Source organism: Ruditapes philippinarum, unplaced genomic scaffold (genome assembly GCF_026571515.1).
Source record: "Ruditapes philippinarum isolate M1 unplaced genomic scaffold, ASM2657151v2 ctg5689_1_1_1_1, whole genome shotgun sequence".
In the NCBI taxonomy this organism is placed as follows: Eukaryota; Metazoa; Mollusca; class Bivalvia; order Venerida; family Veneridae; genus Ruditapes; species Ruditapes philippinarum.
Window position 1 is genome coordinate 16,909 of NW_026860018.1, and position 24,064 is coordinate 40,972.

The 24,064-nt window shown below is 35.3% G+C and overlaps 1 protein-coding gene across 3 annotated transcripts in view; it reads left to right on the forward strand.

Moving 5' to 3' along the window:
* The window catches only part of LOC132758625 (uncharacterized), a 101,247-nt gene that overhangs the window by 15,442 nt on the left and 61,741 nt on the right, over positions 1–24,064 (forward strand). For 2 of the 3 annotated variants that reach the window (XM_060750317.1, XM_060750318.1), the window contains exons 2-4: positions 12,039–12,613; positions 15,575–15,733; positions 16,170–16,421. In XM_060750317.1, the coding sequence (XP_060606300.1) occupies positions 12,047–12,613; positions 15,575–15,733; positions 16,170–16,421 (978 nt within the window). In that variant the 5' untranslated portion in view covers positions 12,039–12,046. The remainder of the gene's footprint in view (positions 1–12,038; positions 12,614–15,574; positions 15,734–16,169; positions 16,422–24,064) is intronic. The other variant, XM_060750319.1, reaches the window with a different exon arrangement.

Here is a 24,064-nt window from a genome sequence, read left to right on the forward strand (position 1 = left end):
ATTGATTTTTAGGTCACCAGGTCAAAGGTCAAGGTCACAGGGGCCTAGACTATAAAATCTTGTCTGCCCAATAACTTTAGATTCCTTTGACCCACAGTCTTCATATTTGGCATGGAGGTTAGTCATGATTAGTACAGTACTGGACACGCGAAACCCGCAAAAGTCGCGTTATGCCGCGAGTGTAGTCTATGACGCGACGGGACACTACGCGGTAAAACATCGCCGCGTGCAAGTTCGCCGAATTTCATGGCGGTTCACGAAAAATCGCTGCGATGTATCGCCGTAATTTACGGCGAATCTTCAGCAATAATTGTATTAGAAAGTACTACTTGGTCATTCCCGTGGTCTTTAATTTTGAAAACTTAAAAAAAATCTTGTAAATGTCATGTATATTTATGAATATTTAGCATTTGAACATGTAAAGCGTATACATTTTGTATACTAAAACAAAGCAATCAGGTGCTGGTGAAAATTAGTTAACAATAAAACAAGATTGAAATTACAAAAGGTAATTGGTACTACATCAAAGAACGCATGATAACAAATTGTCCAATTGTTATTTTGATAATAATACAAATGTGTTTACTTTCGCACATATTCTATTTTTAGAACAATGCAAAGCGACATTTAGCACCGATTCACAGGTGTAACTAATTATTACGTCTATTACGCTAATTTTGATTGTTGAAAATTGTAAAAGCTTTATCATTTAAATTGAGACATTCTTTGAGGCATTCGACCCAAAAAATTACCCCGAAAACAAAAATAAAATCGGAGTTAAATCACACATTTGTAAAGTAACGAGTGATCATTCATGAGGGCATTCTGTGCATAAAATTAGGGTGTTACTATTTAAAGTAGTTACATAAATAGCGACCAACCAGGGAAGGATATTTTCCTTACGTCACGCAGTACTGCATGCGCGCGGCAATTAAGTTGAATTAACTAATAATAGCACGTATCCCGGGATTAAAATTTTTATTTGTTCAATTAATGAATATTTGTAAAGCATTAATATGGTCACTAGTTTACCATGTGGTAATTTTAATGTGCTTTGGGGTACATGTTCGTTTGCTTATGACTGACGACACAGAATAAATACTAAGCCCATGCAATAAAACATTTCTGGTAGCTAAAATTGACCGAAAAAATAAAAATTGATTATGTGGTCCTTTCATATGCATTATTGTTTTGATAGCAGACACAAGTATTGCACAATATCTTCAAGATCATAAAAATGTATATAAAATATCACAATCAAAATGCACTTACGATTAATAATATGTCAATAATTGACACAATCAATATCCAACATTTTTTTTACTTGAGCAATAATTAAACATGTGTAATCATTCCTTGACAAAAAGAAATGACAGTTTTGTTCTGATATATAAAAAAGAGGTGGAAGTCAATTGAGTGTCGGCATTTCTTTGATGATTCGGCAACAACTACAGGTGTGTAAACATCAAAGATTCACAGATTCTTCAGAAGAGCCGACCAGTCATTTGGCAGAGGTCATTTCGTGTGTAAATTTTGTATTTATTATTTAACAATGGAAACATTATATTCCTTTTATTTATGGATGCTTCTTTTTGCACGAGTGTTTTTGTGTCTTGACTTTTAGCGCTATGGAATTTCAACAATCGGTGATAATTTTCGGTAACTAACAATTAAATATTTTAACATTTTTAAACAGGGGTGCAAATATCCGCCATTCAGAAATTATAGGAGACAAATCTTGCGTGTGTTATTTTTTACAGACGTGTAATAAATTGAGTGATGATCACACGAGAGAACGAAATGTCCTGGTGATCCACTATAACTCTTCCAGGTCGTACGGGAATATTTACGCAGGATTAGTTTATCACATCGGTAATTTGACCATGCTTGAATTTATGTCTTATGCAACGTTTTCAATATGGGGATACATTTAGAAATGAACAAGTTAATGTCGTATCAATTATGTATCTTTTTATGTAAGTATTCTCCGGGAATAGGATTTTCTTAGGGGGCCATCATGCTTTAAAACATGGGGCTTAGCAATGTTTTTTTGGGGGGTACTTTTTGAATAATTTCTTACGGATTAATCGTTATGAACTCGTTAAATTACCACTACAAATACCTAGTACACATCTGCCCCGGAACGTAAAACCGGAGTATATACTTTTTGCATGCATTACTGATAATCATTACATGCTTCTCAAGAGAAAGTATTTCTGTGGAAGAGAGTTTTCTTTTAGGCCATCATGTTTTAATAAAATGGCGCTTTGCACTGTACTAGTACATTTTGTACTGTAAGAATGAAAAGAAATGCCTTTTTCTAATTTGTCTCGGAAAAAAATGCATTTTAACAATTCCTTCGGCTATGTAAATATGGAATGAACGATAAACTGAAAGAATGTTTCATAGTATGTATGTATAAGTTCATTCATGTCGGCTATTTCAATATGGAATGAGCAGTATTCTAAAATGATTTAAATATAATAAATGTATTTATAAGTTCATTCCGTCAGTTATTTTATACGGATATTCTTGTCTTTGAAACAACGAAATAAAAATGGATCTCTGATCGTTTAAAATGTAGCCAAAGATTACTAGATATTTATACCCCAAAAACGAAGTGGGGGGGGGGGGTATATAGGAGTCACCCGGTGGTCGGTTGGTTGGTCGGTCAGTCGGTCGGTCCAGACGTCCGTTGCATTTTCCTTGTCCGGAGCAAAACTTGAAGACTAATGATTGGAATTCAATATAACTACATACAATGGTCAAGCACATTGAGAGGAAGTGCAGTGCACAAGAACCATAACTCTATCTTGACTAATTACAGAGTTATTGCCCTTTGTTACTTTTGTTTGTCCTGGGCATAACTTGAAAACTACTGTTTGGAATTAAAAACAACTTCATATAATTGTCAAACACAATAAAGGAAAGTGCAATGCACAAGAACCATAACTCTATCTAAAGTAATTACAGAGTTATTGCCCTTTCTTACTTTTCCATTGCATTCTTTAGACCGGACCATAACTTGAAGACTAATTGTTGGAATTCATTATAACTTCATACAATGGACAAGCTCTTTGAGAGGAAGTGCATTCTTCAAGAACCATAACTCCATCTTGACTTATTACAGAGTTACTGCCCTTTGTGACTTTTCCTTGTCCAGAGCATGACATGAAAACTAATGGTTGGAATTCAATATAACTTCATACAATGGTCAATTACATTGAGAGAAAGTGCAGTGCACAAGAACCATAACTCCATCTTGACTAATTACAGAGTTATTGCCCTTTGTTACTTTTCCTTGTCCAGAGAATTACTTGAAAACTACTGTTTGGAATTCAATACAACTTCATACAGTTGTCAAGGACATTAAAAGGAAGTGCAGTGCACAAGAGCCATAACTCCATTTTGACAAAATACAGAGTTACTGCCCTTTGATACTTTTCCTTGTCTGGAGCATAACTTAAAAGGTACTGGTTAGAATTCAAAACAACTTCAAACAATGGTCAAACACAATAAGAGGAAGTGCAGTGCACAAGAACTATAACTCCATCTTCAGTATTTATAGAGTTATTGCCCTTTGTTTCTTTTCCTTGTCTTTCTGTACTTATTACAGAGTAATTCAATAAAACTTCATCAATGGCCAACCACATTGAAAGGAAATGCAACATACAAGAACCACAACTATCTTTAATTGCCCACAACCATAACTCTATATTTCAATTCTTTTACAAGAACATCCTCATTTCCGAAGCAGTCTTGTGGGGGTATTAATCACATTTAGTGATAGTTCTAGTTAATTTTTCCTTTGCCTTTGTTTGCAACATTATTCATGTGTTTATCCGATATCCCATAGTGATACAATGTTATAAATTCAATGCAGTACTAGAGACATTTGAATGAATTTTATACTTTAATTATTGAAATGATTTTCTCCTATTTTTAACTACACTGTTAGGGAGTTAATAAAAAGTTATGGATGTTTTAAGATCTTTTTGAACTAATGAGATGAATGAACATATACCTGTACATCGGAGAAATGGTTTTAATAATAATAATATAATTGAATTATAGAACACGTTTTCGACCAAAAAACCATTCTCCCAGATGAGCCCTGCACCATTTGGAAAATTCAAGTGGTCTAACGGACCAGTTGCCTGTAAAATTAGGTTGTCCTTGCCAAAATCAGGTGGTCTCGGACCAATGGACCACCGCTAATGTCGAAGCCTGGACCTGAATCTAACCAGTTTCTTACAATAATCTAACCAGTATCTGACCTTAGTGCTTGCCAATTTTTTTAAGCCAATCACCGACGAGGATTTTTCAAATTTTCAGGTTACAAATCTTAATAGAACATATTTTATATTAACTGGACGTTTTATATTATAAAACGCAAGTGGGCGGAGCACTAAGCCGGTTACAGTGCATATTGGATGTTCTTCGTAAATAAGAAAGCTACAGTCGCTTCACATTAATGAACCAAACCAGATTTCTTCTATTAAGCTAGACCTTAACATAATTACAGGTGTATATCAATCACTGTCCAATAATCTATATCTCTCACAATAAAGGTGTTAAATTTACAAACACTTTTCAGCTGATCAACATAAAACATAAAATGCAGTTTCTTTTAATAATCTTCATTAAGAAATATTGTATTAAGTCAAAACTAAAATGATTACTTATAAAATTAAAATTGGGGGAGAACTGTCTGCATATTTCAAATTTGGGAGAGAACCTTCAGGGGAGGAAACGGTTAGGGGGAGAACCGTCGGGGAGGAACTGGTAAGGGAGAGAATAGTTTGTCATTCTTTCTCAAGCATTTGTGTTTTTTTTAATTCATAATTTTGAAGAGTACTTTAGTAAACTAATTTTATTAAGATATGATTATTTTCCAAAAGCAGTTGAGCAAGAAACTTTACACTCATTGCTCATTACTGGTACAGTTTAGGGAAAAAGAAAGTAGAAATTATAAACCAATTACCTCAGGTCTCGACACTAACTTTTTCAGCAGATGGTATGCAGGACCACTGGATCTAAAATTTGATATTTTGATACTATTTTGATACTTTAATTGGTATAGAACAATGTTGAAATAATTGTTTTATCGTTAAATGCACAATAATTGATTGGGTCAAGTGTATTTGCAAGTGAAAAATAAGGTTAAATCAACGTATGTTATTCTGGTTAGGTTTCGTAACGGGTCTAATCCAAAACTTTAATGCCGCATCAGATGAAAACAAAAATGTTAAATAGCGGCTTATAAAGTTTTGGAAGCCAGAACTACACTTAAAATTGGTAACAGAGACATATTTATTATTAGATTTATAACAACTGAAGAAAACATGTAGTTTTTTTCTATTTCAATCTAATCAGATAGTAAGTCATTGTTTTCCTATTTAGTATTTATTATCTCATTGAAAAATACATGACAGTACTCGTACTTCGGTTAAGTGACTTCTTCCGCAATTCAAGTTAGGGAATAGTGAAACCAATTGTGAATAACTTATTTCCTTACCGTTATTCAAATACTCATTTCTGTTTCCTGGTACATCTTATAAGAATAATAATTGCTTTTTATAGATAAACATTTTTAATTAAACTATTAAGTTATTATATTCTTGTCTTTGAAACAATGAAATATTAATGATAAACAGAAAAATTCCTACATTATAATTGAGCTTCCCTATCTTCCTCACAGATTTATTCTTGTTTGTTGAAATTTATTTATTTTTGACAAAGTATTTATAACCTTTTAAAGTACTTTAAATAAGAAACTAGAAATGTGTCCATAGTATACAGGTGCTCCCACCGCCCCACTGTTATGTCAATCTTATGACTCTAGGTCAAATATTTTTTGAAAACTAAAAATCTTTTACTAAGTAAAGGGCAAGAACTTTACAAAAATACTGAATAAATCCACAAGCAAACCCCAAGGTGCATAAGTACACATGCTGACCTGAACATTCTTGTAAACTTTCAGGCCTGCAAGTGAAATACTTGTTAGCTCTGCATGAACAAGTTGAAACTACTGAAAGTCAAGGGCAATAACTCTTAACAAAACTTCACAGTGATGTGAATCATTATTCCTGTAATTTAGTGATATTGATCATTATTCCTGTAAAGTTGGTTGATTCTAACTTAAGCACTCAAGAAACAAATAACAACATAATGAAACGGTTTTTACTAAGTCAAGGGAAATAACTCTACAAATACTGGGTAAATCCACAAGCAAAACCCCAGGTGAAAAACTAAATATGCTGTTTGAGCAACCTTCGTGTAAGGTTTAATGACTCAATGTCAAATCCTTTTTGAGTTACATGCGACACAAGTTGAAAATTGCAAAATTTTACTAAGTTAAGGGCAATAACTCTAAAAATATTCAGACGAAAACACCCAGGTGCACAACTACACATGCTCAGAGATCTGCCGAGGAAGTGATTTTGCGCCATTGGCGCTAAAAAAATGAGAATGGCGCAGGAAAATCGGCAGCAAAGGGCCATGGGCGCATCTAAAATCTGTGCCAGACTTATAAGAAAACAAAACTGTCTGCTGGGTTATTTAGTCATCCAGTCAAAACTGGTACCAACAGCAACATGTTACCCATGCTCCTGTAATTACGCATATTCTTTAGTTTATCCATTCCCCTTATAGCTTTTTGTCCATGTTTATCTACTTACCGCATTTCTTCTCATAATCCCTTTCCCACACAGATACTCATTTCTACTACCGTAAATTTAATCCAATAAAACAAACAAACAAATTATACAACACTTAATATTTAAAATGATTATCGGTAACTGAAAAAAAGTGTTGGCTATTTTAAGAAAAAATGCTGTAAGTTACAGTATAATCTGACAGGACTGTGTTCAACTTGATTAACCCTAAGGTCACTCAAGTTCACGCAAGTTTTGGCTGATGAAGTGTAAAAAAAGATGTATATTTCGTCATCAGAATGTTTGACAGGGTGATTAACCAATCAGAGAAACATTGTGCATGACTTTTTTCATGATCAAAAGTCTGTCGGCAAATATCTTTGATGTATGCTGTCTACACAGAGGCATACAAGGGCAATAAAATTCGTCAATATACATTGGTAAGGGACATTTTGTGCAAAGTAGGAACAATTAAATGGATAATGCACAATATAAGACATTACAAGTAAGAACCAGCAATTATGTGAATAAATTTGCATATCAAATTTTTGAGCAGCCATTAAAAAAATATTTTCATTTTTGCCTGCAATTAATATTAGTTAGAAAGTTACCATGTAGGCATAATTTTTAATTATCGGTAAAGTACATGTACTGAATTATAAGTGAACCACTTGTCATAAAATATGATTTAAGTTTTATTACCAGGGAAATTCAATTACATGTATCTACAAACTTTTTAACAGTTATTTTGGTCAATGTTTACTTATTTTCTCAAGGCCCATACTTTGGTAAAAATGGCCCATCATTTTCAGACCAAGTGGGCCCAGGGCCCAGTACTTTCAAATTCTTAGCAGATCTCTGCATGCTGATCAACATTCCAGTAATGTTACATGACTCTGTCAAATACTTTTTGAGTTACATGCGACACAAGTTGAAAATTGCAAAATTTTACTAAGTCAAGGGCAATAACTCTAAAAATACTAAAAATATCCAGACGAAAATACCCAGGTGCACAACTACACATGCTGATCAACATTCCTGTTAAGTTTTAAAGTGGGGGCACAAAAAATGGATCTCTGATTGTTGTGTCTACCAAGTTTGTTCAAATAAATGTAGATAAGGTTAAAATAAGCCAAGTTAAATACTGTAGTTATTTCCCTTAAAGGCCAAACCAAATATTTTGTGGTGTTATGTGTTCATGTTTGTCTTTGTTCCTGTTGTTATGGGTGATTGAACTGGTTTTGCAAGTTGAGTGATGGATGATTGGTTTTGGTTAATTTTAGAAGATTTGGTTCTGGGATAGCTAATATTTTCTTGGTAGGGCTGTAACAATACGGTAAAAAGCATATTGCAATATATTGCAATACGCCACATCAGTATTGCAATATATTGCAATACGTATTGTTATTTATCTTAGGTACTGGGAAATAATTCAGAAAAAGAGACTTGTATATTATTTCAACAAATATAATATATATTTATATTTCTATGTCTCTTGCAAACAGAATTATTGGATATTTTCCTTAACAATTTTTAACTGTTTCAACTATGGAAGCATCAACTGTTAGTAACTTAACAGAAATATAAAACTTTAAACACTTTTTCATTAAGTAACTAACAATCTAAACTATATCCTAATGATTTTCTTAACACAGTTTCAGACTCGGAATAGATCACAGGGATTGAGTGACGGTGGCAATTTATCTGCGTTTTTCTTTAGAAAAAATTAACATGTCTACTTTGTCAGCATCTAGTATTCAATAATTCATGGGTCTCTCTTTTCCTTGCAATTAAAATTTTATATCAGATCGTAATTATTTCCGTCTGCCATAGTAAATCACCGATTTATTCAAGCATTTTTCTACCGTGCACCCGTGTAATTTTTTTACCCTAACACCGTTTTTTTTACACGCTTCCTACTTTTGGTTGTTATATTTTTTTTTTGTGTATAGGACATTTTCATAATATTTATCAAGAAAATTTATCAAGAAAATTATGGAAGACTTTCTTTTATTTATAGAGAAAATTATGAAACGCTGTTATTACTAAATAAAACCGGTGCAACTAAATGTGAACCGCGGTACAATATTTATTTATCCTGCACCGCAATATATCGGTGTACCGGTAAACGTTACAGCCCTATTTCTTGGTAACTGACCACTCCTTGTCTCGCTTTCAAAGTGTAAAGAACTTTAAAATTATTTAACTTTCAGTAATTTCTTAATAGAAATACTTGATTCTTATTTCTATTATTTCATTAGATTTCTTCTATTACAAGACTGGTATGTTTAATAGTGTATATATGTATTTATTTATTTGTGAAATTGTTTTTATTGTAATTTGAATTGTTGTATTATATTGTGTATTATGTATTTTGTAAAATGTATTTTGTCTTGTATTATATTTGTTTGTAATGTGATGTCTCATACTTACTTTATTTGTTACAGGTTTTATTCTTTATTGACTAAACATATAATAAACATATCAAAGTGTTTATTGTTGGAAACCCCACCACTACATAAAAGCCCCTGGTTTAAAATTGGCCTTGGCCCAGGGCCTATATATTGGCGAGCGTTTTTAGGGCCATCATGACCCTCTTGTTTTAACCTTGCCCAGATATTTACGATCAAGATGTGGTCTCAAGATTGCGGCTAAATGCAGTCACAGTGTTAGAAATTAGGATTTGAATCCACTAGGCTGGTCGGACTACCAGATTGAAATATTCACTAGCCCAAAAGACATTTCACTAGCACAATTCATTGGTTCAAAACAGTTGTTTATATTGCGTCTGAAAATACAGTAGCCTGGTCTGGCTTGTTACTTTGAACACTTGGTAGCCCGAGGACAAATTTAGTAGTCAGGGGCTATAGGACTACTGCTAATTTCGAACACTGCAGTCATACAACAGAATTTAATTTGGGACTAATTTTTAGCTCGACTATTTGATAAGAATAAGTTGAGCTATTGTAGTCACCGAGCGTCGGCATAACCACTTATGTTAAAGTTTTTGTAATACCTCAAATATTTTCAAAGCCCATTAACATATGGCTTTGAAACTTTGCACACTTATTCACCATCATGACCCCAACCTGTAGACAAGAGGAGGTAACTCTATCAAGCATTTTGACAGAATTATGCCCCTTTTTCGACTTGTGCTAAAGTTTTTGTAATACCTCAAATATTTTCAAAGTCCATTGACATATGGCTTTGAAACATGTTGCAATTTTATACTCTTCTTTGAGAGCATTCTAGGACTCTCTCCAATGCCCATAACTGTAATATAGATTAAAATAAAAAATTTGCCTTTTTCTTTACTGAGAAAATTTTACCTTTTAAACAAGGCGTTTTTTTACTATAGATCAAGCACTAAGAATAGTCGAGCATTGCTGTCCTACTGACAGCTCTTGTTTGAGTTTACAACCCCCTTTTCTTGAACAAACCCAAAATGTTTGGCTTTCTTTTTATCCCAACAATTTTATGTTTTACATCAATTTTTAAGTGTTGCTAAGATATGGGCATAGACTAAAATGTAGACATTTCTGAATAATGAATCTCGGATCAAAAGACAGTTCAAAGTATAATGATAATTGATTTAGATGTATCAGATTTTTATTTTACAAACTAATTTTCAAAATTGGATTGTTTCGTATATATAATTATTTCATTTTTAGCTCAACTTTTTTTTTTTTGATAAAAAAGTAGAGGTATTGCTATAGTCACGGCGGCGCTGCCGTTGCTGTTCCCGTCCGCAAACATGTACCTGGATCATAACTTTTTTATTTCTTGATGTATTGTCTTCATACTTGGCTACATCGTCGGATACCCACGATTGATAAACATGTCACATAACATGCAATCAACCGTGGGTAAAATGAATCGATTTGCGTCGATATACAGCAACAGGTGCGTAAAATATCTACCAATGACATCGCGTTTAACAAATCTATATTCTTCAACAGCGGAGGTAAAAAACAATAAGAAAAAAAATGGCAGCGCCCACGGTTAAAAACTGTTGCACGTGTTTGCTAAAATCATTGGCAAAAACTATCGCCAAATCCGTTCTTCTGCAAGCAGATATCAATCATAAAGGAAAAATCACGCTGTAAAAGTAAATTATCTATACTTTCTTGCTGGAAATCGTTTAATTTTTAGATGTTAAACTTTTTACGTCGTCAATGGTTGTTGCAATAGTGTCTGTAATACCGAACGTCGTACAGAACGAGCGTTTTGATTGGTTTTAATCGCTTCATGAAATCGTGAGGCAGCCAATGAAATAGCTGCCTTTGACACACCTCTAATCGACTGAATATCGGCAAAAAATCCCACGGCTGATGAATGATAATGGTTCGGCCGTGGGTATCCGACGATGACTTGGCTACAACAACCCTTGGGACAAGACCTTTAAGTAGCCCACACTAACCTTGACCTTCATCAATAAATGACCTTGACCTTCAAGGTTAAAAGTCCAAATTTTGCTTGTTCATGCTATTATTGGATGTAACTTTGTTATTTTTGAAATGATTGTCTTCAATCTTGATCATAATAATCTTCAAGGATATCCCTTAAAAATAACCAGACAGACCTTGACCTTCACTCATAAATGACCTTGACTTTGAAGGTCAAATTACTGAAATTTTCTTTTTTTTTGGCTATTATTGGCTGTTTTACTTTGTTATTTTTGAATGGATTGTCTTCAAACTTGAACATAATAATGTTCAAGGATAACCTTCAAAAATAAACAGAGAGACCTTGACCTTCACTCATTTAAATGACCTTGACTTTGAAGTTCAACTTATTGAAATTTTCATTGTTTTGACTGTAACTGGCTGTAACTTTGCTATTATTGAAGGGATCAACTTCATATTATAACAGAACATACTTAAGGACAAGACCTTGTTGTTTATCAAACACTTGGGCTTTTTAATGACCTTGAAGGTTAAATTACTGAATTTTCTTAGATTAGTGCATCAACAACAACAACAACACGTGACTCCACCACCATGTGACACCACTATGTGACACCACATGACTCCACCACGTGACTCCACCACGTGACTCCACCATGTGACTCCACCACGTGACTTCACCATGTGACTACCACGTGACTCCACCACGTGACTAGAAATTGTTGAATTGATTTTAGCCGCTCAATGTGGCCCAAATAATATCTACTTCTGTATATGACCATTTCTAACAACAAATCTCAGGGCCAACATGGCCATCTAGAGATTGTAACAATGCCTTCATTATAAGTCAAAGTTCATGGTCCCTTAACTGGCACAGCTTTCAGGGCATACAAGTGTTTGTGATCAGTCATAGTTAATGTTGGTTTTCCTTGGATTCTTACAAATTGTAGCTAAAAATATTTTTTGTTTGTTTTAGAAATCAAGATGGCACATGAGAAACATTTAAAGAACAACAAATACCGGCAGTGGGTCAAGGCTGGCCTAGGCTTGGGTTATCTTAAAGAGGGACTTGCGCCATTTTGTGATGACATTGGAAGACAGCAGCACAAAGATATTATAAACCAAATACAACAAACAAAAACTCCTCAACCAAACATACCATGTGGCGCCTGTCTGATAACAACTCTCCAGCCAGATCATGTCCGAGTCTCAAAAGGAATATGTCCCCTCAATCAAGATAAATGTAACTGTTGCTTTCCAAATAATAAGAGACCCTGTCCAAACAATGTATGTGGTGCCATCTATGACAGCATTATACAGTATCATGCATCAATGCCACCGGCACCTTTTTGGAAAAACAGTGATGTCCAACAGTGGTCAACAGAACCGTGGGAGGTTTGCAAATGTTTTATAAATGCTCCTGGGTACAAGGACAAGACATCAGCAGTCGACACTGATTGCACTGGGTTGCTTCATGTTATCATAAATAACAAGTACTTTCATAGTCACATTGGATGCAATGTTACAGGACCAAACAATCTTTTTTCAAAGGTAAATTTAATCCTTTAATCATTTATATACTTTAATTATAATGTTCTTTTATTTCTGTAGAATGTTGGGAGCTTTTCTCTATGTGAAAAATTATTCTTGATAACTCAAGCACATTTGATCCTTGATTACTAAGCCTTATTATACCCCCGCACAACAAAGTTGTAAGGGGGGGATACTGAAATCAGCTTGTCCGTCCGGCCGTCCGGCTGTCCGTCGGTTTTTTCTTGTCCGCCCAATAACTTAAGATTCCTTTGACCCTTAGTCTTCATATTTGGCATGGAGGTTAGTCATGATTAGTACATGTAGATGACCCCTATTGATTTTGAGGTCACTAGGTCAAAGGTCAAGGTCACAGGGGCCTTGACTTCAAAAAGCTTGTACGCCCAATAACTTAAGATTCCTTTGACCTACAGTCGTCACATTTTGCATGGAGGTTAGTAATGATCTGATCATCAGTAGATGACCCTTATTGATTTTGAGGTCATCAGGTCAAAGGTCAAGGTCACAGGGGCATTGACTTCAAAAAGCTTGTCCGCCCAATAACTTAAGATTCCTTTGACCCTTAGTCTTCATATTTGACATGGAGGTTAGTCATGATTAGTACATGTAGATGACCCCTATTGATTTTGAGGTCACTAGGTCAAAGGTCAAGGTCACAGGGGCCTTGACTTCAAAAAGCTTGTACGCCCAATAAATTAAGATTCCTTTGACCTACAGTCGTCACATTTTGCATGGAGGTTAGTAATGATCAGTAGATGACCCCTATTGATTTTGAGGTCATCAGGTCAAAGGTCAAGGTCACAGGGGCCTTGACTTCAAAAAGCTTGTCCGCCCAATAACTTAAGATTCCTTTGACCTACAGTCGTCATATTTTGCATGGAGGTTAATAATGATTAGAAGATGACCTTTATTGATTTTGAGGTCACCAGGTCAAAGGTCAAGGTCACAGGGGCCTTGACTTCAAAAAGCTTGTCCCCCCAATAACTTAAGATTCCTTTGACCCTTAGTCTTCATATTTGGCATGGAGGTTAGGCATGATTAGAAGATGACCCCTATTGATTTTGAGGTCACTAGGTCAAAGGTCAAGGTCACAGGGGCCTTGACTTCAAAAAGCTTGTACGCCCAATAACTTAAGATTCCTTTGACCTACAGTCGTCACATTTTGCATGGAGGTTAGTAATGATCAGTAGATGACCCCAATTGATTTTGAGGTCATCAGGTCAAAGGTCAAGGTCACAGGGACATTGACTTCAAAAAGCTTGTTCGCCCAATAACTTAAGAATCCTTTGACCCTTAGTTTTCATATTTGGCATGGAGGTTATTCATGATCAGTAAATGACCCATATTGATTTTGAGGTCACTAGGTCAAAGGTCAAGGTCACAGGGGCCTTGACTTCAAAAAGCTTGTCCGCCCAATAACTTAAGATTCCTTTGACCTACAGTCGTCATATTTTGCATGGAGGTTAGTAATGATTAGTAGATGACCCTTATTGATTTTGAGGTCACCAGGTCAAAGGTCAGGTCACAGGGGCCTTGACTTTAAAAAGCTTGTCCGCCCAATTACTTAAGATTCCTTTGACCCACAGTCTTCATATTTGACGTGGAGGTAAGTCATGATTAGTAGATGACCCCTATTGATTTTGAGGTCACCAGGTCAAAGGTCAAGGTCACAGAGGCTTTGACTTCAGAAAGCTTGTCCGCCCAATAACTTAAGATTCCTATGACCCATAGTCTTCATATTTGACATTGAGGTTAGTCATGATTAGTAGATGACCCCTATTGATTTTGAGGTCACCAGGTCAAGGTCACAGGGTCCTTGACTTCAAAAAGCTTGTCCGCCCAATAACTTAAGATTCCTTTGACCTGTAGTCTTCATATTTGGCATTGATGTTAGTCATGATTAGTAGATGACCCCTATTAACTTTGAGGTCACCAAGTCGAAGGTCAAGGTCACAGGGGCCTTGAGTTCAAAAAGCTTGTACGCCCAATAACTTAAGATTCCTTTGACCCACAGTCTTCATATTTGGCATGGAGGCTGGTCATGACAAGTAGATGACCCCTATTGATTTTGAGGTCACCAGGTCAAGGTCACAGGGGCCTTGACTTCAGAAAGCTTGACCGCCCAATAACTTAAGATTCCTTTGACCCACAGTCTTCATATTTGGAATGAAGGTTAGTCATGATTAGTAGATGTCCCCTATTGATTTCGAGGTCACCAGGTCAAAGGTCAAGGTCACAGGGGCCTTGACTTCAAAAAGTTTGTCTGCCCAATAACTTAAGATTCCTTTGACCCACAGTCTTCATATTTGGCATGGATGTTGATCATGATTAGTAGATCACCCCTTTTGATTTTGAGGTCACTGGATCAAAGGTCAAGGTCATAGGGACTTTGACTTCAAAAAGTTTTGTCCATCCATTAACTTAAGATTCCTTTGACCCACAGTCTTCATATTTTGCATGGATGTTGATCATGACTATAAGGTGACCCCTATTGGTTTTGAGGTCACTGGGTCAAAGGTCAAGGTCACAGGGACCTTGACAAAAAAAGCTTTTCTTCTCAATTTCTAAAGAATGTCCTGTCCGCAATGTATTGATTTTGACATTTTCACATTTGAAGCATGTAGAATACATAACTTAGCTATGCACTGGCTTAGTAACCTCAGATTTGGCAGGGAGGTTGTCCTTGACCTCTAAATGGCCACTGTTGATTCTGACAAAGTAGTATGCGGGGGTATTCACGCCATGATAGTGGCAGTTCTAGTTTATTCTGGCATATTTTGCTGTTCCTTTGCAATGATGTTGTTAAATAATGTAGATATCATAGAATTTTACGCTTCATTGTAAGTTAACTACTCTATTTATACAGCAACAAAGCATAAAAAAGAATGTCCATTTAACTCTGAGTGTAATTGAGTGATACACCCTATAACTATTTTGTATTATTTGTTTTTCATTCAATAGGTACGTCAGTATAGAAACATGATTTTCCACTCAAGCAGTATGGAATTAGAGGAAAGCGAGACAAATACTTACTTAGATGATATGATAACAGTTCTACAAGATAGTAAGGAACTTGTTCATCAACCAGCTGCACAACAAGCTGTACTGAAACTCCAAGATGTAAGTGTATATAATAAATTATAAGTTTGAAATCTTTATAGAGTTAAATTATCATAATTTTAAATAAGCACATTTTACTAAATTTACAGAGTTAAATAAAAAAAAGTGCTCCAAGTGGTTAATTTATTTTAGTGAATTTTAAGTAACAACTGCCTTAAGTTAACTTATCATGATGAAATCAAATAAAAATTCCCACAGAGTGTAAATATAAAGAATACAGATAGCTTGTTAGTAACAGGTAAGAAAAACAAATGGTAAAGAAAATAGAGAATTCTGGCAATCAAATGACTATACTACACATCCTGCCTTAAAAGCAGATAAAGTATGAGAGTTAAAATAAAAAACCAAATTGAGATAATTTTGAAATAAAAATGTAGCTATTTTATATAGCTACATTTTATCTCTGAAAGAAAATTGAACATTTTTTTTCCATCAGCTAAAGCAAAAAGACTTTGTTATCACTACTGAATGCTCTGAAGAAATCTTGAAACAAATCAAAGATGAAATGACAAAAATGCGGGAATTTACTGAAAATGCTGCAACTAAAGTGGAATATGAGGAGCTGAAAAATAAATTTATTGAACTTGAAAGACAGTTGGCACAAGAAAAAGAGGAACAACTTGAGGCTGGGAAAGAACAGAAAAGAAAGTTTACTGAACTTGAGGCAGTTATAACAGAGCAAAAAAAGGTAAAAATGTTTTCCATTTGTTTGTTTCAAGTTGATATACCAGTACATGTATCCCAATACAACTACGTCCGTCCATCTGTGCGTCCCCACTTCATTCGTGTCCGGACTGTTACTTTGTCATACATTGAGGGATTTTAAAATAACTTGGCAAAAATGTCTACCACATCAAGACGATGTGTTGCGTCTAAGAACCACGTCCCTACCTCAAAGGTCAAGGTCATACTACCATTTTGAAGTTCACTTTATCACAATTAGAGTTTATAGGTATACACATTCATGTCCGGGCTGTAACTTTGTCATGCATTGGAGGATATGTCGCAACAAAGACCCATGCCCCTACCTTCAAGGTCAAGGTCACACTTATAGTTTGAAGGTACTCGTTCTCTTGAGAAAAGTTTGAAGATACACATTCATGTCCGGTCTGTAACTTTGTCATGCATGAAAGGATTTTAAAATAACTTGGCACAAATGTCTACCACATCAAGACAATGTGTCGCGGCTAAGGCTCATGTCCGTCTGTCTGTGTGTCCCCACTTACACAACAATCATGTCCAGACTGTAACTTTATCATGCATTGAGGAATTTTGAAATAATTTGGCACAGATATTTATCTCAAAACAACATTTTGTTGTGTCCAGGAACTTGGTCTCTTCTTCAAAAGTCAAGGGCACACTTATTATGCCCTCACTTCAAATAAGAGGGGGTATATTGCTTTGCATTTGTCGGTCCGTAGACCAAATGGTTTCTAAGTGATAACTACAGAACCCTTAGGCCTAGGAACTTCAAACTTGGTATGGTTATTGGTCATGACCAGTAGATGACCCCTATTGATTTTGGGGTCAAAGGTCAAGGTCACATTTACCTTGAAGGTAAAAACTGTTTCCGATCAATAAGTAAAGAACGCTTAGGCCTAGGAACTTCAAACTTGGTATAGTGATTGGTCATAACCAGTGGATGACCCTTATTGATTTTGGGGTCAAAGGTCAAGGTCACATTGACCTTGTAGGTAAAAACGGTTTCCGATCAATAACTAAAGAACGCTTAAGCCTAGGAACTTCAAACTTGGTATAGTAATTGGTCCTGACCAGTAGATGACCCCTATTGATTTTGGAGTCAAAGGTCAAAGTCACATTGATCTTGTAAGCTAAAACAGTTTCCGATCAATCACATAAGAACGCTAAGACCTAGAAACTTCAAACTTGGTATGATGATTGGTCATAACCAGCAGATGAACCCTATTGATTTGGGGTCAAGGGGTCAAAGGTCAAAGTCACATTGACCTTGTAGATAAAAACAGTTTCGATCAATAATTAAAGAACGCTTAGGCCTAGGAACTTCAAACTTGGTATGGTGATTGGTCATGACCAGTAGATGACCCCTATTGATTTTGGGGTCAAAGGTCAAGGTCACATTGACCTTGTAGGTAAAAATGGTTTCCGATCAATAACTTAAGAACGCTTAGGCCTAGGAATTTCAAACTTGGTATGACGACTGGTCATGACCAGCAGATGAACCCTATTGATTTTTGGGTCAAAAGGTCAACGTCACATTTACTTGAAGTTAAAAATGGTTTCCACTCTATACCAAAAGGACACTTAGGCCTAGGAACTTCAAACTTGGTATGGTGATTGGTCAGGACCAGTAGATGACCCTTATTGATTTTGGGGTCAAGATCACATTGACCTTGTAAGTAAAAATGGTTTCAGATAAATAATTAAAGAATGCTTAGGTCTAGGAACTTCAAACTTTATATGATGATTGGCCATGACCAGTAGATGACCCCTTTTGATTTTGGCGTCAAAGGTCAAGGTCACATTCACCTTGTAAGTAAAAATGGTTTCCGATCAATAACTAAAGAACACTTTGGCCTAGGAACTTAAACTTGATATGATGATTGGTCATGACCAGTAGTTGACCCCTATTGATTTTGGGGTCAAGGGGTCAGTGTCAAATTGACCTTGTACTTTAAGATGGTTTCTGACCAATAACTCAACAAGTCAAGTTGCCTTGGTTGATATTTTTATATTAAACTAAAACTGCTTTAAGTATACACATTTGAAGGTCTTATGTAATATAACAACTTGGCTGTCATTAATGAGGCCTACATGATTCATAAAATGTATGCATATTTTATTTGGTAAGAGTTGTAATAACTTAAATTGCTGCACACAACCTATGGGGTCACAATAATATTTACCTTGTGACTAGTCATGACCAGTATATAACCCTGATTATCTTTTTGTTCACTGGGTCAGAAGTCATGCATACTAACCTGATCACATGACTATTTGGCTGCCCATAGGGGGCATACATGTTTTACAAACATATCTTGTATTTTAAAGCATCATGCTATCACAATAAGAGATTACAGGTACAATTAGACAAAGAACAATATTCAGCAATTAGTTACTTTCATTCTCTTTTCTTTTCATAATACAGTGGAAGTTGAGAAAACCGGACGGCTTTCGGACTAAGGGTTTTGTCCGGTTTTCTCAGCGGTCCGGTTTTCTAAATGTTCCCTACAGCTGTTCAGGATCTTATATTATAACCGAACAATGACTTACAAAGGATGCTGTATATTTGTATTTTCAAAATTTATGTGTACGTATATTGCTTAATTAAGAAATGATAAAAATACATGAAAATATGTTTTACTTGTTTTTGTCCCATTCAACATATAAATACAATAAAAGTTTGGATTTAAATAAACAGCAGTTACCTCATAAAGATCAAGTCCGAGTACATCCGCTAATGTTTACTTTTGGGTAATAGATAATGATTTAACCAACATAGTTTATTGTTTGTTTATAAAAATAACATATTGATCAGATTTTTATGTAGGTCAAGGCAAAGTTTCAATGTTTTTAATTAATTTAACCTTGTCACTTGTAGACAGCTCTCGTTGAATTCTTTTCAGCCATGGAATAGAACTTAGCGCCGATAAATGTCGTTTCCGTTGCATTGACATTTTAGGAAATGAATATACAAAAAGCAACACAGTAGAAAAATACTCTATTTTTATTCATTCTGATTTTAACTGATTTTGTGCATTTTGGCATATATATAAAACGGTAACATCTATACCTTTCAATAAATTAACCTTTGAAAAGAGACATTATAACAAATCAGACAATCATTGTTCCGTCGTATTAGACACAACCAATTGATACGTACACAAGGTTATTCACACATTCGGTGTCCGGTATTGTCAGGGTAATTGTCTATATATTGTATATTCATAAGTAATCACGAGAAACTTGTAGTTTAAGTGAAATAAACGTTCTTCTTCTTCTTCTTCTATATAATTAACTTTGTAGTTCCCAATCAACTGTCCGATATTCGGTATTTACAGATTCCTGTATTGCCAATGTTTAATACAATAGTTTGAAAAAGGGAAAATTTGGGACTGAATTATTCGTCCGGTATTTAGAGAGTTCCGATTTTCTCAGCGTCCGGTTTTCTCAAATTTCACTGTACCTGCATGCTTAAGAAATCTTTTGGGGGCATTGTCACTTTGGTGACAGCTCTTGTTTCTGTTCTAATTTTTTTTCAATTTGAATGTAAAAAATAGGTTATTGTTTTAAGAAAAATCTCACAAACAGTGGAAAATAGTCAAGCTACTCTTTATTGAAATTTTGTACATTGACTCAAACAGAAGTAAACTATATAAATTAAGCAAAAAGTAGGTATTGTACCCTTTATTTAGGCAAACAAGTCTCATTTTGTAGCAGATATCTCAATAACAAGGATGGTGGCCCACATTTTTATAACCCCCCACAAAAGAAGGGGGTATAAATTATAGCAGTCAGCTTGTCGGTCGGTCTGTCCGTCTGTCGGTCGGTCCACATCATGGTTTCTGGACGATAACTGGAGTTTGGAATAAGGTTTTGTAATCAAACTTGGTGTATAGCAAGCTTATTTGAAGACCCCAATTGTGATTGCAATTAATTGAAATAATTCTTTGTTCACAGTTTATACTTCTTTTACTATTGGTTGAGTTTAAATATTTTTTTCAGACCACTTAATTTTCAAAAAGTCAAAGTTGCTGATGGAGGTTTTACTCATCTTCAGTGATGGTTCCAGTTAAGCTTTATCATAGCCTAAGAACATGCCAAGTTTTAAGAAATTCTATTGAACAGTTATGATTTTGCCTATATATTAATCATGCCCCTTTGAAATCAATGGCCCATCCTTAGGCTACATGGCTAAAGTGATACATATTTAGTAGGGATGGCAACGAATACCAAAATCAATATTCGAGTACTCTGTTATTTTTCCGATCGAATACTCGGTTACTCGGATGATTGCTCCGCGCCCACAGGCCCGTAGCTATTTGTGTTTACTATTTTTTTTGTCCATGGGCCCGGATTTGACAAATAAATCCCTTCGATTTACAGCTAAAAGTAAATCCGCATTCAAGAACTCCTTTCGATTTCTATATTGGTTTCCCCGTCGGTGATTATTAATGAATGAGAACTGGAAAGCAGTTCTGCTGTACATGAATTCGAAAGCTATAAATAGCTATAAATGTTCTGATTTTTGACACTTAGGTTATAAATTTGTTATTTCCCTTTTTTAGTAGTACATGAAATTATAATTTGTTACATTTTGAATTACATTTACACACAGCATATCAAGTATACTAGTAGTGATTGAATTTGTCAATATAATTAAAGAAGATTTCAGGCATAAGACTTTAACAATTTTGCTTTTGATAATTATTCTTAATTTATATTTATGAAATTAAATGTTTAATAATAACATGTTGATATATTGGTTGTTTTGAAATAATAAAACTTTAGTATATTAGGTTACATTTCATTCGCGTTATTGGTGTTGCATACCACGTTGTGAGAAGGGTATGACTGGTGACATGTTCGGGTCCGTACTCGACAGCAAAAGCTGCATTTTGTGGCCTTACGAGCGGATGGACCTTCATTTAGCATAGGCTATAGATATATATCATGATAACAACAGAAACTTTGATCTGCAGTTTGAACATGAAGTGTAATGTTTTTAGCTCACCTTGCACAAAGTGCAGGTGAGCTTTTAGGATGGCCAACCAAAAGGCGTCCGTCGTCTGTCGTCCGTCCACATTTTAAATATTCTAAGGACATCTTCTATGATACCGCAAGGCCAATGTTAATGAAACTTGGCAGGAATACACTTTGTATGAAGCTCTATCAAGATTGTTCAAAGAATTCCATTTCATGCAGAACTCTGGTTGCCATGGCAACCGAAAGAAAAATCTTTAAAATATCTTCTTTTACAGAACCGTAAGAGCTAGAGCTTAGATATTTGGCATGAAACATCTTCTAATGAGTGTCTACCAAGTTTGTTCAAATAAAAGCCCTAGGGTCAAAATTGGCCCCGCCCCAGGGGGTCATTGATTTTCCCTATATGCATATAGTAAAAAACTTAAAAAATCTTCTTTTAAAGAACCCAAAGAGCTAGAGCTAAGATATTTGGCATGAAACATTTTCTTGTGAGTGTCTACCAAGTTTGTTCAAATAAAAGCCCTGGGGTCAAAATTGGCCCCACCCCGGGGGTCATTGATTTTCCCAATATGCATATAGTAAAAACTTAAAAAATCTTCTTTTAAAGAACTGTAAAAGCTAGAGCTTAGATATTTGGCATGAAACATCTTCTAGTTAATGTCTACCAAGTTTGTTCAAATAAAAGCCCTGGGGTCAAAATTGGCCCTGCCCCAGGGGGTCATTGATTTTCCCTATATGCATATAGTAAAAACTTAAAAAATCTTCTTTTAAAGAACCTAAAGAGCTAGAGCTAAGATATTTAGCATGAAACATCTTCTAATGAATGTCTACCAAGTTTGTTCAAATAAAAGCCCTGAGGTCAAAATTGGCCCTGCCCCAGGGGGTCATAGATTTTCCCTATATGCATATAGTAAAAACTTAAAAATCTTCTTTTAAAGAACCCAAAGAGCAGCGGCGGTCAAAATTGGCCCCGCCCCAGTGGGTCATTGATTTTCCCTATATGCATATAGTAAAAACTTAAAAAATCTTCTTTTAAAAAACTCAAAGAGCTAGAGCTAAGATATTTAGCATGAAACCTCTTCTAATGGGTGTCTACCAAGTTTGTTCAAATAAAAGCCCTGGGGTCAAATTGGCCCCACCCCGGGGGTCATTGATTTTCCTAATATGTGTATAGCAAAAACTTAAATAATCTTCTTTGAAAAACCCAAATAGCTAGAGTTTAGATATTTGTTTGTTTGTTTGTTTCATTTTACGCCTTTTTCAACAGTATTTCAGTCATAGGGGGGTAGTTTCCTAACCATCATTCCTGGAGAGTTACACCAGTACTAGACTACCTTCCTCCGCGCTAAACTACCAAAGCATCTCTCGGGATCGAACCCACAGAGTTTAGATATTAAGCATGAAACTTCTTCTAGTAAGTGTCTACAAAGTTTGTTCAAATAAAAGCCCTGGGGTCAAAACTGGCCCCGCCCTAGGGGTGTCATTGTTTTTAGCTATATGTGTGTAGTAAAAACTTAAAAATCTTCTTTTAAAAAACCCAATGAGCTAGAGCTTAGATGTTTAGCATGAAATATCTTCTTATGGATGTCTACCAAGTTTGTTCAAATAAAAGCCCTTGGGTGAAAATTGGCCCTGGGGGGGGGGGGAGATCATTGTTTTTCATTACATGTGTGTAGTAAAAACTGGGCCTATATACAGGTGAGCGACCTCAGGGCCAATCATGGCCCTCTTGTTTATATTAAATATCTTTCCCCTCTTTTTAATTATGGACAGTGCATAAGATAAGTATAATTATGCAAAAACATTCGGAAAAAATCTACAATAGTACTTAATCTGAATATAACATGACCTGTGCGTAGGAATAATTTGGTAAGGTATCTGTAATGAGCGCATTTTTTGTGCGGAGCTTCTCAATTGGTGCATTGCAGCAACATTTGTACTTGTTTCTAATGATCTTTAAAGTTTTATCACACAATATCAACACCGTCTGCATGCTACTTTCGTTTTCTATTTAAAATTCATAGAATTCGTAACTATAAATAGGACTGCAAGATATACATATAATAAATATAAACATAAGAAATGTCAATGACAGCATTTATTACATACCTATAATTTTCTCCCTAAAATACAGGATAATCTTGAAGCGCAAATGCACTTCAACGAATAGAAAAGTCTGTATTATGTTAGTGACAAATACGGTACCATATATGAAAGTGCCAGACTATTTTTAGCTCGACTATACGAAGTATATGGAGAGCTGTCCTACTCGCCCCGGCGTCGGCTTCCGCATCCGCATCCATATAACAATAATTAATCAGGTATGTTATATTATAAAATATGAAAAAGCTTAATCAGGAATGTTACATATGATGTTATATATTATATGAAAAAGGCTAAAGAAGGTATGTTATTGTGTCGCCTGTACGGAGTACTCAGTAGTCGCCATAGTGGCGACATATAGGGATCACTTTTCCGTCGTCTGTCTGTCCGTCCGTCACAAAACTTGTCCGGACTACTCCTCATAAACCACTGGTGCAATTTTCATCTAAACTTTACAGGAATGATCAGTACCAAGTGTAGTTGTACATATTGTCAGCATTTTCCGGTTCAATGATTTTTATGCTCCTCGAAAAATTTCGGGGG